Genomic DNA, 18900 nt, shown 5'->3' on the forward strand with positions numbered 1-18900 from the left:
CCATACTAAACTGAGTTTTATTAATTTATTAAATTTTCACACACATATAAATATATATATTATTAAATTTAATTTACTTATTTGAGTTAAAAAGATAATTTTTTTAAAAAAATTGTACATTTATATTATGAAATTTTAGACATGTGTACTTTGCTCTAGTTAAAAGAAAGCATTTGTAGTGGGAAACATTTTTCCCAGTTTAACCTTAGAATGCTATTATAAAAAGGAAAATTATTTGATGCATTGTCATCGGAGTTTTTAGACTCTAATATTATAGTAAATGGGTTGACAAGTGTCTATAAAGATATAGTAAAACATTAAAAATGTATATTTAAAAAATAGACGCATGTCAATTTTCAAAGGCTGCTTATGGAATAAAAAAAATATATTGTCAGTGTACCAAATATTAACCCTTATAAAAATACATATATTATATAATAAATATAAAAATAAACATATTATAAATTTTATTATATATAAATTTTATTTTTATACAGGCAATCTAATAAATATATAAATTCATTATCATAAATATATTTTTAACTATTATTTTAATATAATTTGATTTTAATATTTAATATAAATATATTTCAAATAATATATAAAAATGTTAAAATGATTTATGATTTTTATTATATAAAATATATAATTTTAAGTTTTATAATAATTAAATAAATATATAATAAAATTTATATGAATTAATCATAAATAAGTATTATATAAATAATAAAAAACAAAAACAAATATAATTAATGAAATATTAATTATTTATCAATAAATTTATTATTTAAGATAAAGACAAAATTAATATATATATTTTTATTTTTAATATGAAATATAATTATTTATTTTACATCTACATTTAATCTAATGTTCTTAATGGTTATTTTATACTTTCACTACATTGCCACGGATGTTATTAAATCCAAACATATATCCCATCATTGATTTTAATCTCATCACTATAGTAATTAATTTCATTGCCATTGTTGTCTTTAATCTCATCGGAGCCAATCTCATAGATGATCCAAAGGAAACCTCAATTGTTAGTAAGATTGCCACACAATTGAAATGTTTTAGAATTACCATAGAAAGTTGTACCTTTTAAGCCTCTAATTTATTGATTGAATTCTAATTTTAAAGTTGGATTATTGAATTATAGGCTATTTGATGATTTGTGCAAGTCATTCCTCAAGTGTCGATTCAGTAAATTGAAAAATTAACTACAAAGACTTTATGTTACTTATGCAAATATGTTGACCATGTTTTTTTTTTTAAATTTGGGTTAAAGATGGTTTAATTTTACAATGTACAATTTTAAATTAGTTAAGTGCTATACTTTTCTATACTTAAATTAAATTATGAGGTACTCAATTATATTTTAGTATGTTGTGTTTTGAAAAATAATTCCAATTTATATTTTTGCTAAACGATGTTTTGGGTAATCAAATTTTTATGATTTCGAAAAATTAATGAGGGTTAAACATTGGTTATGTCGACATGTATTTTGTGCTTATTTAGCATAGTGCCTTTCAATCCATTGCCACTAGGGTAAATTATGATTTTTGTTTCAACCCACTAACATCGGGGTTAATTGTTATTTTTGACCTTTTGGCACTGAGAATAAGCCTGAGGATTATTGCATTACTCTAAAACTTTCAAGTTTCGATACTCCGTGCGATAAAGACAATGTAACGGAGCATGCAGAAGATTAAAAAAAAGAAGCAGCAAAAGCATATAGTGTGAGTAGTAAAGCTGTGTTGATGTATTGAATCAGAAAGTTTGGTTACTTATTTTATATGGATGATGATTGGATATGTCTCTAATGTTTCACACTAGTAGTAGTAGTAAATTGGAACTGAAACAACTCCTTACAATCTGAGATCAAAACAATCCCAGATGATAGGCAACAATTATCAGGACAAGAACCAGCATCCCAAAATAAAAATGGAAAAAGAAAAAATTTAGTACCCTATTGTTTGATGTACCACTACTGGCGCGCCTTTGCCGCAGACACCTTCCGGAGTATATGTCCCGCAATCTGATTGTACACCTCACTCACCAACCTACATTTTCACTATTACCATAAACAAAACAAACAAACAAACAAACAAACAAATCGAATCTCAAACCTTACACAAAACCTCCCCTTGTAACTGCTCACTCTCAAATCAATATCCCTTATTAGTGTTATAACATCAATTTCCTTGTAAGCTGACATTGTAATAAGGCAGTTGTATATCGAATTCACAAATCCTTCACCTGTTTATTCACCCTACTTCATGACTTCTGATATCCAAATCACAGTCCTCCCCCCCCCCCCTAGGCAGCAATTCCTGGATAAGAAACCAAAGAGACTAATTAAACACATGCAGCAAGCTGGCATTCGAGTCTCGAGTCTCAGGACTGCTTAAACAGAATATTACCTCTACTCGACTGTCTACTAGCAACACCGTAGCTTCCAACATAATCCTCGGAGGATCCTCCAGTACCATCTACGGACACATTCCCAAGCCCATAACTGAATGAGCTAGAACCATCCAAGTCAGCAGTTGTCGACTGCCAAGTTGAATCACCATAAACTGAACCACTATGGTAAAGATCTCCATAGGACCCCTTAAAATTACCGGTTGGCCCAGCAAAAGAAGATGTTGGAGCCGTGACAGTGCCACCGTTTCTTCCATATCCTCCCCCACCCAAACCATAGTTGTCATCGGCACTTCCAAAACCAGCACTCCCACCAGTATAGCCAGGGGCATTTCCTCCACTTTGAATGGGAGGAGAAGGGCTCCAATTAACCCCACTATTTCCTAAAGGACCAAAACTCCCCCTTCCAGTCCCCAAGAATCCACCAGGGCTGGTGGCATTTGTGGCATTGCTAAGGCTTCCATTTCCCCAGATATCCCGAGTACCAGAGCTTAAATTAGAATCATTTCTTCCACTTCCAACACCATAGCCAATAGGAGTATTATACCTGTTTGAAATCCCACCATAATAGGGGCTAATTAACCGTCCATATCCAAGATTGTTGCCAAAGTTAGAACTCCCACCAAAGTTTGGGCCCATTCCCGGTTCCATATCCATACCTATTCCATAGCCAGGGTTATTAAATGGAGGAAACCCAGTTCGACCAGAAGCAAGAGGATTAAACCTACCATCCATCCTAACTCCTAAGTCGGCTAGTGGGCTAAGATTATATCCCTGAGCATAACTATTGAGAAAGTTGGCAGTCCTACTCAAACCATAATTATATCCAATCACAGGGCTGCGGGCAGGGCCTGGAGATAGTTCTTTAGGAACTGCCCTCTTGACCTCAACCAATTTCCCTTTGAGTTCATGGAATGTTTTATGTAGAACTCTATCTACCGCATCCTCTGAATCATAAGTGATGAAACCAAACCCTCTTGGCCTTTGTGTATTATGATCATACATCACCACAACATCTGTAATTGTACCAAACTGATCAAAGTAGTTCTTAAAGTCAGTCTCTGTGACCGAAGAGGCTAAACCTCCAACAAAAATCTTTTTAGTGCGTCCAGGACCTGGAGACGCAGTGATGCTACTCATGTTCCTGTTTAAAATGTTTTGATCATCCCTAGGAACAGCCTTCTTCGCCTCAACCTGAAATTTGATCAAACAATTGCATCACAGTTTCTATCCCAACCTAACCATTGGATACAAATTCACTCGAATAAATATATATTCGGTCAATGCTATAGGGGAAAGATAAAATTTTAGCAAATTTAACTCATTCTGATTATCACAAATCTCAAACTAATTGGTAAGGTATAAAGATATATCGTAATCAAGGCTCTTACCGTGCGGCCATCAATCATATGCTTATCCATAATTACCCTCTCAGCAACAGCAGGATCAGCAAAGACAATGAAACCGAATCCACGGGCACGACCAGTAAACCGATCTCTCATGATCATTGCTTCCACCACTTCTCCATATTTCCTGAAATACTCCTTGAGACGTTCCTCATCAGTGTCCCAAGATATCCCACCAATGAAGAGCTTACCAAGATCTGATTCCATCTTATCTACAATCACCATCATCAACCACCAATTTCAATCCCAAGAGCAAAAATCTAAACTTTTCTCAAAACAAAAGCACCACAATTTGATTCAAAGATCAAAATTTCTAATTCAATCAGAATACTAACACCAATTCAATGAATGAAACTCGTGAAAAAAGCCAACACCAAATTATCCAATTACCATCGGCAGCTAAAAAGGATCTATCCTTATTCAGAAAAAAAACGAAGTAAAACAGATCAAAATGTGAACAATAACAACAATCAAACAGGAATATTAGAAAAAGAAATTTACCTTTTGATATGAATTACAGACAGAATCTGATCGGAGACAGAGTTGGTAATTGTCAAATCCAATCTAGGATCATCTGAAAACTTCATGCACTAATCAGAAAACAACCCAAAATTCCTGACAAAAAAAAATCGACAATCGAAACATGAGGATCAAGACAAAAGAAAAGTCCAGAGAAAAGACCAGGAAACAGATAAAAACAGAGATGAAGAATATGATGAACAAGAGAGAGAGAGAGAGAGAGAGAATATACCATCTTGGAAATGACCCAGATGAGAAAATGGGAGGAAAATTAAGATCTGAGATGAGAAACGATGACAACGGAAACAGAAGAGGAGGTTCTGCTCTTCATATTTTTTATATGTCTTTAAAAAAAAAAAAAGGTTTGTCTCTCCTCTCTCTCTCTCCCCTCCTCTGTTTCTTTTCTATATCTTTCTTGGTTATTCCACTCCTCTTAATTAAATCAAAAGAAATGGAATTTGAGGAGAGAGGTAGAGGGAGAAAGAGAGAATATATATATATGGAGAGACATTGAGAGCAATCCTCTGGTGTAAGAATATTTGGAGTAGCTTAAAGAGTGATGACAGCAGATGGTGATGTTTTATTTTATTTTCTAATTTTCTATTTTTAAGAAAAAAAATTACAAACATATTATTACAACTTAATAACCTTAAAACACAGCTATTCTTTGCTTGGATGGAATGCTAGAACCAAATCAAGCTTCAACTTTTGCATTTATTTTTAATCAAATTGCAAATTTTTTATATGTTTGATCAAAATTTTGGCATGCTGTTGTTGTCCAAAGTTCATGTTACAATACAACTTTATGGTACATATTGAGTCTGGTTGGCTTCAGTTGAGACCACACATCTAATTAGTGGAGTTTTATAACTTACACCTTTCTTGATATTTTATTTATTAATCTTTTCTTTGCCCTTCTTTTGTTCCTAAAAGAACACCAAAAAGGATTTATACAACATCATCACAATCATCATGTCTTGTTCTGGTCCTTCTTGACTGTTATAAGCGTCCAAAAGTTGAAACCTTTTCAAACACCATTTCAGAATTGAGTTGTAAATTTACAAGTACAATTCATCCTATGTTTGGGTTTGTATAAATCCAATGTAATTTTACAAGTTAAGTTTTGAGTCTCGTTCTATTGATATTTGAAGAGTAATATTTTGGTCGCATAAATTATATTTCTAATTTTCTAATCTTGGTTCAACAACTTTTTGCAGTTAAAGAAGGGTGTAAATTTTACTTAGCGTAAAGCAGAAAGCAAAGGCCCAATATCTAATTTAAGATTTATAAAAGATATATATTGATTTGTAGTTAAATATATTTGGGGATATAATTTAATGATTTGGCCTGCAACTTTCTAACATAGTATAACGCAACAAGCAATGTAAGAAACTATGCAAGATAAACAATGTTTTCTTTTTCTACAAGGTCCAAATTAATTTGGTTTGTTAGAAATAAAATATAAATATAGGTCATAACTTCCAAAACCAAGTTGAATTATTACAACAGATTGATGGTCCCAAATTGCCAAATACCATAATTAAAAACATGCACACTATTGACTGCTGTTTGTGCTTATTTCCTTTGTTGTTTTATCAAATTAGAGTAGAGAAATGGTAAGTATGGACACGGATCATGTCTTATCGTTCATGTTCGGATATACATCGGGCACGAGTGTCAAACTTAGATATTTCAAGAAAATCGAAGAGTCGTGGTGCTTACCGGCTTTTAATAGAATTTGGTCTGCTTAGCATTACTAAGGGTTAGCAGGTAACTTTCAGACAAAAAAAAGAAAAGAGACAAGCAAACAAAAGACAAGTAAATGTAAAGTTTATTATGATAATAACATGACTTATAACTATATTCATTCTCCATTATGTACATTGGCCTAATGGCTCCTTCATTTCCACTAAAAGGCTTATATATATATATATATGTTATGTTTTATTTAGCTTAACATGGAAGTTCTTCAATGGTACCTTTCCTTTTCTGGTTCTGAATTGTCCACTAATAATTTGATCCTGGAGTGTCCCAAGTCTCAGGTATGACACTATGCAGCATACAACAATCACGGGGACCAGATTCCCATGAAGACATAGAGGAGACCGTACGATCTTCGTGCGCAAACAAAGCCTCATCTATCTTCTGCAAAACCTCAGCTGTAGTTAGTCTATCTTTTGGTGAATGTGAGACACACTTAAGAGCAATATTTAGCAAAGGAAATGCCCACTGCATTGCATCTTTGGTGACATCCTTGCCAAACAACTCTCCTGTCCATTCTTCCCTCACCATTGACCCCACCCACTTAGGAAGGTCTACCCCGGTTTTTTCCACGGTTTTTCCGGTTAGTAACTCCAGTAGGATAATCCCGAAGCTGAAGACATCGCCTTGTTCCGATAAACTCTTCTCCGGTGCCATGTAACCGTTGGAGGGGACGAGGCAATTCTTTTTAGGGTCTAAAAGCCTTGAGATCCCGTATTCACTTATTAATGGTTCCATGTTTTCACCCAACAATATATTTGATAGCTTTAGATTTCCATGAGGAATGCTGTCCTGGTCATTGGAACTCTGGTATATGAATGCCAATCCCCTTGCAATTCCAGTTGCTATTGTCAGCCTAAGTCTCCATGGAAATTCTTTTTTACCCTCAATGTAGCCTGCACGATCAAGCAGCTATAAGAATTTAGGCATGCAATGCTGTTATGTTTAAGGGTGCTGTGCCCTAAAATCATTTACCTCGTAGCAAGCTTAGTAGGCTTCCATTGCTCTGGTACTTGTAGAAAAGAAGTTTCTCTGTGTTGGTACAACGATATCCGACAAGAGGAAGAATGTTTCGATGCTTCAAGTTCCCTATCCGCCCCATTGTTTGCTCAAACTCTTTAAAAGAAACCTGCAATTTCTTCAATCTTTTGACAGCATAAGTAGCATTGTTCTTAAGTATTACCTTGTAAAGGCTGGTATAAAGGCTTTGGCTTCGTAAATTAGCTGAGGCATCTAGTAGATCATCTAGCTTAAATCTTTCATGGTCTTCAACAAAGAACACAAGCTCTTGATGTCTACCCTCAGGCTTCAGTTCTTGTATTGCATTGACTGGAACATGTTTGAGAGGAGATTCTTTGATAGCCCTTGGAATCTCATTAGCTTTACTTCTTTTACCTAGTACCTTGCCCATACAATATAAGAACATAAAGAAGAATCCAAGGCCAAGAAATAAAGGTACGAAAGTCCACAATAGTGTGTTTGACTTGTTATTATTAGACTCTGTTGGTGTTCCTGCAACATTTTCATTCTGAACGGTTGCATTTAACTGACTATATTTATAAACGAGCTCGAATTCTCGGTTAGTGAAATGATTGTTGGAGATGTCCAAGCTCTTGAGATATTTCAACTTGGTTAGAGTACTCCATGAAACTCTCCCACTTAAAGAATTGCTGCTTAAGTTTAGATACCTCAACCTTTTGCAGTACGATACTGACCGAGGTATCGTCCCATGTATTTGGTTCCTCGCTAAGCTAAGAACTTCAAGGCTTTGGAGCTGACAAAGGGCATCTGCATTGATTACCCCACTGAGATTCAAGCTTTCAAGCCTTATTTCTATTATGGAGGTACCCTGCAGATTGCACTTCACAACTTCAGATTTAACCAAGCAGGGACTTGTTGAAAACTCATTCCATAGGTAAGCTCCTAGTTTCATTTGTGGATCAACTGATCTAATGAAGCTAAGCAAAGATTGGGATTCACTTAACTCACCTCCCATACACACTGTGGTTAACAGAGGAACAACTGCAATGCATATTAGCCCCTTGACAAACATGTTAAAGCCTTCTCTTCTCTGCATCTTTCGACTACTTTCACCGCTCATCATTAAGGCACCTTTATGGAGTCAGAGAACATTGTTGTTCCTCCTTGGTTTGATACATCAGATAAGGACATGTTTTTGGATTCCAAAACTTCTTGTCAGCAATTTTGATCAACTTTACTTAATTTGATATCTTCAATGGACTAGATTGGTACCAGCATATTACCGAGATGCCTTTCCATATCTGGCTCGCTGTTTGTAAAAATATCCGCGGACAAAAACAATGTTTATTTTTGGAACATCCTACGAAACTAGAACCTTGTGCTGTTCAGCCACCAAGCAGCAAACATACAATATTTTACCTTTTCTTTGTCTCAAATCAACCTGAATATGCATAAACAATATTCATTTTCCTAATTAGTTCATTATTTCAGGGAATATCAACCTGCAGGCTTGAAGTGGAAACAGAAACAATTGCATAAAAATTTTATTTGATGAATGCAACCCTTTCAGACATCCAAAAAATTAGCAATTTTTTCATTAATTTAAACTAAATACTAATTTAAAGCAAGGGCTTGAAGTTGACTTCGTAAAACTTTTATTTTAATCACATCAACACTCCAAAATTTGTTTAGTTTGACATATTAACAAAAAGCAAAAGTGAAAATTGTTATTATTGTTATATATCATTATACTTTATTTCTCATCCCTTCAAATATTATAAATTACTCCACCTTATAGGCAAATGTAAATTACAAGCTTCTGCTAAAGTAATTGAAAAACCTTTTTTTTTTGGGGGGGGGCGGCGGCAACATGCCATTTGCCCTTTATATAAATTAAATATATAAGATAAAGTTATCAAAGAAGGGCACTAACAAAGTGTATGATATATCATCAAATTCTACATTTTTGTAGGATATATCATCAAATTCTACATTTTTTGTTTTGAAAATGGAAAATCAGTGCAGGCCAGCCAGATCAGTGCCATGCTGTAGCAATCATTTCCCAACAATTTTGAGTGTGACAGCAAATACAAAACAAATGCCCTCTTTATCAACCAACTTTATATGATAATAATATATGCCAAGGGCCACTTTAGGTTGGCTGCCTGTTCAAAACATAGCATGTTCTTTACATCAAATTCAACCCTTTGAATGGATCTTTCTGTTTAGTTAATATTGTTTTGACTTTACTTCAAATACAACCAAAATCCCATTTAATCTTTATCTTTAGTTTTAAAAAAATACATAAAATATAGATGAATTCATGTGGAAGAAACCTAAAGTTCACACACAATATTCTTTTCTCCCATTCAAACTTTTAATCAATATGTTTTTCTGTGGAAACCACTATCTATGTACACATTTAAACGTAAACCAAGCTCTAATCAGTCAAGATAATCAAAGTTTACCATACAATCATAAACACTATTTAAGACTTTTAAAAAAATGTAACAATACAATAACAAAAATATATGCCTAAGTACTATAATCAAACGTTTTCGTCATAATCATCAACTTCGTCGTAAAACGGATCCTTAAGCAGTTCCGCCGCGGACGGTCTTTCCCCGGGCTGAGCAATGCATCTCTCAATGAATGCCCTCACATCTGCATCTCTAACCTTGTCCAAGGCTTGAGGCTTCACCCCACTTGACACTTTCTTGTAAATTTTGGCCACATTATCGCACTCGCTATAGGGAATTTCCAAGGTCACCATCTCAAGCACACACATGCCAAATGAGTATATGTCAATGAGTTCGGTGTAATGCTCGTCGTACAACTCTGGCGCCATGAATTCCGGCGTCCCGAGGATCGAATGCGCCGAGTGGTTCTTCCCCACGATCGCCGCCAACCCCAAATCACCAACCTTAACCTGTTGATGATCCAGATTTGCTCATCAAAACCCAAAGTACTAAGCTGTACTTTTTTAGTTTTTTTCAAACCCAAAGTACTAAGCTTTACTTTTTTAGTTTTTTTCTTAGTGACCAAACATGTAAGTAAAGCAACATAAAATAAAAAAAGAAGTAACTTTATTACCTGACCAGTGTTTCCATTAACAAAAACATTGCTGCAATTGAGATCTCTATGAATGATACAAGGCTCATGTGAATGTAAATAATTCAAGCCTTTCAAAATCTGCTTTGACCACTTCTTCAACGCCTTCATTGAGACTTGCCTATGTTTCTTCCTATATTCCCTCAAATTCCCCGAAGTACATACTTCGGTTATGAAATTGAGTGTGTTATGTTCCTCGTCACGCCAAAAACTGTACAACGAGATTATGCTGTTGTTGGTTAATGACCTTAACAACCGGACCTCCGAATAAAGCCGATCGATCATCGCCGGATCGTCGGAGAAATTCCTTAGCTTGACTTGGTTCCATGCAACTTCAATTCCTTCTTCTTGATCGAATGCCCGGTAAACTTTTTTGACGGCTCCGGATCCTAGAAGTTCTGTGTACCGACCGTAACGACCGGTCGGATCGACCTCCACAAAGGGCTCGGAATCCTTGTCGGATTGGTCTGGGTTGACGCTAGGCATCTGCTCACGATAATGATCACGCAAATAACGTAAGTTATAAAAGAGCCATATAGAAAACCAGTTAAATTTATATAGATAAACACTTTTTGTTTGGTTTTGGATCAAAGTTTTAAGAACTAAAACAAGGACAGAAAAATAAAATACTTGCAGAAGATCTTAGTATGAAGAGAAATTTTTTAAAACTTCATGAAAATCCATCAAACAAAATGAAATTTTATCATCAAAAGCTTATGGTTTTAAGGCAAAAAAAAAAGAAAAAAAAAGGAAAATAGTAAAGAGAAAAAAAAGGGTTTCTAGAGAGCTCACCACAAAAAATATATATAGGAGAAACAGAAGCTTTTTCTGCAAAAAGAAGGGTATAGCGGAGCACGGAACATGGCAAAGCCAAAGTGCCGCTTTTACGAGTAGTATTTATAGGGAAGATTCTTCTTAGGTTAAAATAAACTAGGTTAGTGTAGCTATCTGTAATTTATATTTACATTTATATATTTTTATACACAGTGATTGAGGAGAGGTCTAATTTTTTTTTATCTCAAGAATTTAATTTTCCTTTTTTTTAATTCAGAAGTTCAATTAATAATAATATTAAAACACTTCAATAAAATTGAATTATGTGATATTTTTTAAAAGTAAAAAAATGCTCACGTGGTTAATATTATGCACGTGAATGGAAGGTCAAGTAAATAAATATCTTGAGTTTGAGGTTGTGAGATTTTTTTTTTCTTACTTGATTTTTACTCAATTTTAAATTGTTTATACGAGTAATTTTTTATTTTAAAAATATCAAATAATCTAATTTAATGGAAAGATTTCAATGGTTGAATGAAATGAGTAGAGAGTTTAAATTTTAAAAATAGAAGGATTGAATTTTAAATATGAAAAGAATATAGGGACCGAAATCATAAATAAACTGTAAGGAAATGGCTTTAAGCTGAACCAGGATCTAATAATATTCTGTTTTATTTTTTTTATAAAGATTTAATTACGGTCTTATATAAGCTTAAATATAAACTAATAGATAAAGACATAAGATCTTTTTAATGGTAAGCTTATATTTAATATTTTAAAATTAAGATTTTAATTTGTTTTTTTGTTCTTTTTAATATTTTAAAATTAAATTTTATTATGTTGATGGAATTTATTTTTCATATTCTACTATAAGTGTTAATTATTTTTTTTAAAAAAAATTATGTTTACGTTCATTGCTTTTAAAAAAATATTTGAATTTCCTTTGGCCGCTGTCCTTTAGATTTTACCACATTGCAGCGTGTGTTTGGGGAATTTTTTTATTGCCTTTTTAAGGCTCTGTTTCCTTGTATTTTGCAAAAATTAAAAGAGGTCAACTTTGGCACTTTTTTTAATACTGAATCCTGGCCGTCCATGTTGTTTTGGATGATTTGGACGGCTTAGATGACACTAGAGAGGTTTTAGATATACATTGACTGAAGGGAAGAAGAATGGACGTAATCCTAATGCAAGTCTATGACTTTGAAATTTTCTTATTTTGTGTTCTGCTTTTTGTGTCATGGAGTCATAAATTTGGAGCGTGTTTGGCTTCCAAGAAAGTTGTTGAATGAAAATTAAAATTTGCTAATTTTTTTTTTATTCATGTGATGAATTTTAAGCATTGATCATCTTTTTTAAGTCAAATGTTATATCTACAAATTTTTTAAAATTTGATATTCGAATTAAAAATATATGTGTAAGGTGTAAATTAGATATTAATAATAATCAATTCGAATGACTTATATTGCAAATATTTTTTATAAATAAAATTTATTTTTAAAATTAAAAAAAATGTATTTTACAGTAATGTGTACACACATATAACAGCTAAAGAAATATTCTTAATTTGGTCAAGCTGCCAACCTTGTAACCCAAGAAATAAAAATGTAGGTGAGACATTAATATCGAGTATACAAATACATAATGTTTGTATTTCATTTAATTTTAAACTAATATCTTAATAACGTGCATCCATGTAATTAATATTTTTTTTCAAATCATAATTAAACTAATTACATAATATTAAAAAAACTAAATCTGTAAACTTTTTAAAAGATGTCCAATGTTTATCGGATATTATCTTATCTTATTTTTAAAATTTTATTTTTTTAGTTTAAACGATGTTTTCATTATTTGTTTTTATACAATGCATTGTAAAAAAAATTAACATAAAATTATATTTAAACAAATTTAAAATGTTGATTAATTTTTTTAAAAAAATACTAATAATATTATAAAAAAATATTTAAATATTCTCAAACTTGATCATCATCTTTAACCTATCATCTTCATCCTAACCTTCAATCAACCTAGATTCTTACCAATCAACTATAATAATAGGGTGAATTGTAAAAATAGTTATTTTTGTTTGTCTCTGATTACATTTTAGTCATTCATGTTTGAAATGTTACGTTTTAGTCACTTACATTATTATTTTGTTACGAAGTGGTCAATTTATCGTTAAACTCCGTTACCTCTCTAATGACATTCCTACATAGCAGTTCAAATAGGTTTTAAATGCCAGCTTGGATGTCCAATTGCTGGGATGAAAATAGGTTATGTAATTAAATAAATTTAATTTGGACTGCCACGTAGGACATCTAAGTTGGCATTTAAAACCCATTTGGACTGTCACGAAAGACCGCCGTTAGGGAGGTAACGGAGCTTAACGGTAGAGTGACCACTTCGTAACAAAACGATAACGTAAGTGACTAAAACATAACATTTCAAACATAAGTGGTTAAAATATAATCTAAGGCAAATAAAAGTGACTATTTTTGTAATTTACTCATAATAATAAATTACTTACTTTGTTCAACTCATTCGCTTTTAATATATTTAGAATAATTTGTAAAATGGTTGTAGAATTACTTTAGTGTTATAAATTAAATAAATAATTATAAAATTATAATAATAAATAGGAAGGGATAAATTTATACGGGTGTAAAACTTGAGTGGTTTTACATATTTTATAATTTTTTGTATGATTAATATTTTAATTATTCAACCAATATTGAATTTATCAAAATATTTTTACTTGTTATGCCTATAAATTTTTTAATCGATCCAATATCTTTATTATGTTGATCTAAAATATTATTTGCATTAATATATATTTAACCATTAAATTTTTTTAAAAATGAAATGAAACATTAGGCATGCCAAACTTGGCATGCAAGATCTACATGAATGGAGAAGGAAATATAACGATTGGATCTCGTAAAACCATTTAAGTTTTACACTGATGTAAGTGGATCCCTCCTCATATTAAATAACTAGTTTCTTTCCTGTGCATGCACAGATTGATTGTATGTATTAATTAAAATACAACTTATTTTTAATTTAATACTAAATAATTTAAAATAATTGATAACACATAGAGAGAAAAAAATTGAGAATGAGAACATAGAAAAATACATATTAAAAATGAAGAAATTAAAATACTATTGTAACACCCCTTACCAGACCTGATCGTCGGGTTCGAACAATAGGATGCCACATTCGTTGTCAAAGCAACTATTAATAATTTCACATCATCAATCATGAAATCTATAATAATACAACTTTGAATAACATGAACATTATTTCTTGGGTCTTATACGAGCATACGAATGCTTTAAAGTCAACTCGAGATCAATTAGGGACCTTTTTGTAACATATAAAATGTTAGAACAAGCTCGCCATAAATAAATCCTTCAAGTATTCAATCTTGTCATAAACATCTAGATATTATGATATTCAATCAAATCTGAACCTTAGTCAAGCTTACGAGAGCTCTTTTAATGACCTGAGAATGGAATAGGACAAAATTGTAAGGTTTTGAAAGTTTGGGCTCGGCATCGTGGCGTCACTATCTCCACGTCATGATGTCACCAAATAGTTTATCACATCACAACGTCAAACCACAAGATTTTACGACGTCACAAACTGTCGGTCGTCGTTATGACGAGGGATATTCCACATTGTGACGAGATCCCTATTTTTGGTAAAATCTGGCCATTTAGTACCTATTTCGTGTCAAATCAAATCAATAGCTCATTTGGTGCATAAATACACACTAAAACCTGCACAAAACCAATTCAAAACATATTTCAAGGCATCCATTTAATCATTCCTAATATTAACTAAACCAAAAGGCCATATTTGACACCAAACTTAGTCATTTCACCTATTCATCATAATCTATATTAATATGCTGAACCATTCAACATCAACATCATACCAATCATTCGTATAGCCTTTTTCAATTTAACTAATCAAACCTTTTCACTAATAGACATCAAAACATATCAATACAACTTGTACTAATTCAACCTACTTAACCATTTAATATATCCATTTCAAGTCATCATTCATTCATACCATTTCATGCTCAATAACCCTTATGAAAGCCATTCAAACATCACAACATTTTACTAACATTGTTATTCATATACTCCAACTATAGCTTAACTTTAACAACCCAAAATCCGTGAGCACCGAAAAAGTGTGTTATCGGGCCTCCATCTTAGTGAAATAAGTTCGAAAATAATTATTAAAAATATTTATGAGCCTAGTAGTGTGTCTAATTAGGTTTTAATTAAGTAAATTTAGCTTAATTTAGAGTAATTAGTAAAAAGGATTAAATTGAATAAGGGTAAAAGTTTAATTATAGATTAAAGAAAAACTAGAAGGACTAAAGAGGAAATTAAACCATTTCCTATAGCTGAGGCGGTTTAAATATCAAAGATTTTATTGATTAAAATATATATATTTGTTTAATAATTAAGTATATTATATTATTATATTATATTATATTATATTATATTATATTATATTATATTATATTATATTATATTATATTATATTATATTATATTATATAAAAGAAACAAATGAGTTAAAAAGAAACAGAAATGAAAACGAAAACAGAGAAGAAACAGGGGAGAAAGAAGAAAAAGGAAAATTTATGTTTCAAGGTTCAAAATTAAATTGGTAAGTCAATTTAATCATTTTCTTGTAATTTTTAAGTTTTTGGAGTCCTAGGACAAAATATGTCATGATTTATATTGAAATTTTGAAAGATAGTAGATTTCTAAACATGAGTTATGTTGAACAAATGATAGAATTGGGGGTCTATTTGATAGAAATTCTAATTGGAATTGAATAAATGATTGAATTGTAAACTAAGCTATAAGTTTTGAGTTTTAGGGATTAAATTGAAATAAATTCGAAATTATGAAAATATGATAAAATTTAAATAGTTAGATGTGGGTTTGACAAGAAATTGAGTAGCAAAGAGGTATGAATTGAGAAAGAAAAATATATAGGTTTAGTTGGGATTAAATTGGAATTAAAGTAAAAGTTAGATAAAAATTTCAGTATTTAAATTGTGTTATGCTAATAATTGTGAAATTATTTTAATTGTTCGTAGCTAATATCGAGCTTGAAGCATCGGCACAAAAAGGAAAAGGAAAGATCGTCGAGGATTAAATCCGAAGAAAAAAATTCTGGTTTGTATCAATATAACTAAAGCTTTATAATTAATATGTGTTTAATTTAATATGAATGTGTGGTAAGTATTTTAAGGTAAGTATTTAATGAACTGATAAAATTTATAATTGGGTATTAAAATTTAGATTGATACTGAACTGAATTATGGGATACTGAATATTGTTTTGAATACTGAATTGAACTGTGAAATTACTGAATAATGTTACGTATATTGCATTGAACTGTAAAATTTCTAATGAAGTGAATTACTGTATTACTGTGAAAATTGATCAAAATAATAAATTATAATTAATATTGAATCGAAATGGAAATTGTACTGAAAATTATTTAAATACCCTATTAACTAGTCGGGCTAGTCGGATATAGTTGGCATGCCATAGGATATGGAAGAGTACGGGTTTTTGCCTGCTTACTGATCAGGCACTTATGTGCCGACTACTGTTACTGTTACCGTTACTGTTACCGATTCGACACTTTGTGTGTCGAATATTGTTACCGTTACTGTTACAGATTCAGCACTTTGTGTGTTGAATACTGTTACTGTTACTGCTACTGCTACTGTTACTGATTACTGATTAGGTACTATGTACCGTTAAAGCACATTGTACCGTACTGGTGTGTTGGTTGGAATCCGTGTATCCGCCGAGTCCGAGTCAAGTTAATAGGGGCAAATGAAATAAATCTACTGATAAAACTAAATTTCAATGATATGGCATATGTGAAAGTTGAGAATTGAAATAAAGAAATAAGAATGATATATATATATATAATCGAATGATAAAATAAAAAGATTTAATTGTTCATTAAGTGATGATGATTGTAACGTAAAAGTATGTGTGTGATTTAATGTATTTAATTATAAACTGAAATATAGTGATACCACTGAGTATATGCATATTCAGCGTACGGTTGTTTCCGTGCGCAGGTTGTAGAAGTCAAGTACTGAACCAGCATCCAAAGCCAGACCTGACTTCAGCAAACTTTTGGTGATGTATATTTTCTTTTGGTAATGTGGCATGTACATAGGATGTGTATAAAGGTTATTATGTTTTGAATATAAATGGTTTAAAATATTAGTATTGCAAGTCAAAAAATTATAAAGAAAAAGTTTATCCATTTCAATTTAATTTGTACAATGATAATTTTAAATTGATATTATATTTATTAAGTTGATTAGAAAGTATTTAGGATAGAAAATAAATGTGTGAAATAAATTGGTTGAATTGGTTATGTTTGAAATGAATATGGTTTAATTGTAGGGGGTTTTATGTAAAAATAAGCAGAAATGCTGTCGAAATTTATAAAAAAAAATAAATTAAAAAAATTAGAGTACTTAAACGAGGCCCGTTTCACTTAAATGTATGATTTAGATTTGAATAGTTCAATATAGGGATTTAGTAATTAAATTATGCTATGAATGTTATTTTATTTGTGAATTATTCATAAGTTGTCTGATACGACGGGTAATGCCTCGTAACTTTGTTCCGGCGACGGTTCAGGGTTAGGGGGTGTTACATTAACACATTGCCAACATATTCACTTATAAACACAACAAATAACCATTCAAACTCAAGCATCATTTAAGGTTCAAAATCATTATCTTTCAAGGTAAACACATATACATAACCAACCTATATACATGCCACATATATAACCGAGTCTAGAATGATTAAAAGACTACCAAATTGAAGGCTGGATAGTGTGAGCTCCGAGGCAATTCAATTGATGCATTCTGTAAAATAACCACTACAGAACCAAAAAACGAAATAGAGAAAGCATATCGAATGCTTAGTAAGTTGATAATAAATATTCATAAACCATTCCATAAGACAACCTATAGGTTAGTATCTCACATAACAAGATCATGGAATTTAAATTCATATACATGTACAACCAAATTACTTTACGTCATACTATTCAACCTTGTTCGATACTAAAACACATAAATGAAATTCATATTAAATCATTTCATTACCATTTAATTTTTTGTTTTCTATCTAGAAAACTATAGCGATTTAAATTTATATACACGAGACTAATTTACTTCTACAAACTGTATAGCTAATTTACTTATGCAAGTTTTATTTGATACTACTCACCAAGCTATCGAGAATCCGCAACATGCTCTAGATCTCAACCATCAATAAAGAATTATCACGCCCTAAAATATATGGGGTTAATTGTAATGGATAGACAATGAATGAATTAGGTTGAATGGTTAAGTGTTTAGTGTCCTTCCTAGAAGTCCTAGGTCCAAACTCCACTCCACCTATTTATTTTCCTTTTATTTCAACAACCTAGGGTAAAAGCTATATCTAAAATATATTCGGTCAGAGATAAAACTTAACAAGAAATAGGTTTTAGGCCTAATGGTTAAGAGCTAAGCTCTCCCCCTTTTGTTCCTAGGTTTAAGCCATTTATTTCCCAAGTGCATTTTTATTTTTCAATCAAAATTTTGGGTAAATTGCCAATGCCGCCCCTAGGGTTTGCAAGCCCTAAGTATTTAACCAATTTATTTCCTAATTGGTCTTTCACGTTCCCCTTTTTTCAATTATTATTAGAATTTTGCCTTCTTCTCCTCTTTCTTTTATTTCCTCTCATTTGCATAATATTTTTTCATCTTTCTACTGTTAATTATCTTACTATCCCGGATCGAAACATCCCCCATTCAATTGTTCTTCATATCGGTTTTGGTAATTTTCGTCATAACA

General features: G+C 31.7%; 3 protein-coding genes across 7 annotated transcripts; all 3 read right to left on the minus strand.

Moving 5' to 3' along the window:
- Positions 1-1768: 1768 nt before the first annotated feature.
- On the minus strand, positions 1769-4903 carry LOC107917827 (heterogeneous nuclear ribonucleoprotein 1). Of its 4 annotated transcripts, XM_041076457.1 has the most exons (6): positions 4585-4903; positions 4335-4448; positions 4169-4243; positions 3819-4045; positions 2427-3621; positions 1769-2336 (listed from the first exon to the last, which is right to left on the minus strand). In XM_041076457.1, exons 4-6 carry the CDS (start codon positions 4038-4040, stop codon positions 2323-2325), a joined length of 1431 nt encoding a protein of 476 aa, XP_040932391.1. In that variant the 5' UTR covers positions 4041-4045; positions 4169-4243; positions 4335-4448; positions 4585-4903; the 3' UTR covers positions 1769-2322. The 4 variants fall into 4 exon arrangements, with proteins under 4 accessions (XP_040932391.1, XP_016702659.2, XP_016702660.2 ...); XM_016847170.2 differs by having other exon boundaries at positions 1769-3621; XM_016847171.2 differs by lacking the exon at positions 4169-4243 and having other exon boundaries at positions 4585-4902.
- Positions 4904-6359: 1456 nt separating this feature from the next.
- LOC107917299 (probably inactive receptor-like protein kinase At5g41680) lies at positions 6360-8214 on the minus strand. Its single transcript, XM_016846664.2, has 2 exons — positions 7089-8214; positions 6360-7009 (listed from the first exon to the last, which is right to left on the minus strand). Exons 1-2 carry the CDS (start codon positions 8212-8214, stop codon positions 6360-6362), a joined length of 1776 nt encoding a protein of 591 aa, XP_016702153.2.
- Positions 8215-9596: 1382 nt separating this feature from the next.
- Positions 9597-11136, minus strand: LOC107918163 (probable serine/threonine-protein kinase WNK11). Of its 2 annotated transcripts, XM_016847694.2 has the most exons (3): positions 10998-11136; positions 10188-10691; positions 9597-10023 (listed from the first exon to the last, which is right to left on the minus strand). In XM_016847694.2, exons 2-3 carry the CDS (start codon positions 10689-10691, stop codon positions 9643-9645), a joined length of 885 nt encoding a protein of 294 aa, XP_016703183.1. In that variant the 5' UTR covers positions 10998-11136; the 3' UTR covers positions 9597-9642. The 2 variants fall into 2 exon arrangements, with proteins under 2 accessions (XP_016703183.1, XP_040932393.1); XM_041076459.1 differs by having other exon boundaries at positions 10188-11072.
- Positions 11137-18900: the final 7764 nt, after the last annotated feature.

This window comes from Gossypium hirsutum, chromosome A01 (genome assembly GCF_007990345.1).
Source record: "Gossypium hirsutum isolate 1008001.06 chromosome A01, Gossypium_hirsutum_v2.1, whole genome shotgun sequence".
Taxonomy (NCBI): Eukaryota; Viridiplantae; Streptophyta; class Magnoliopsida; order Malvales; family Malvaceae; genus Gossypium; species Gossypium hirsutum.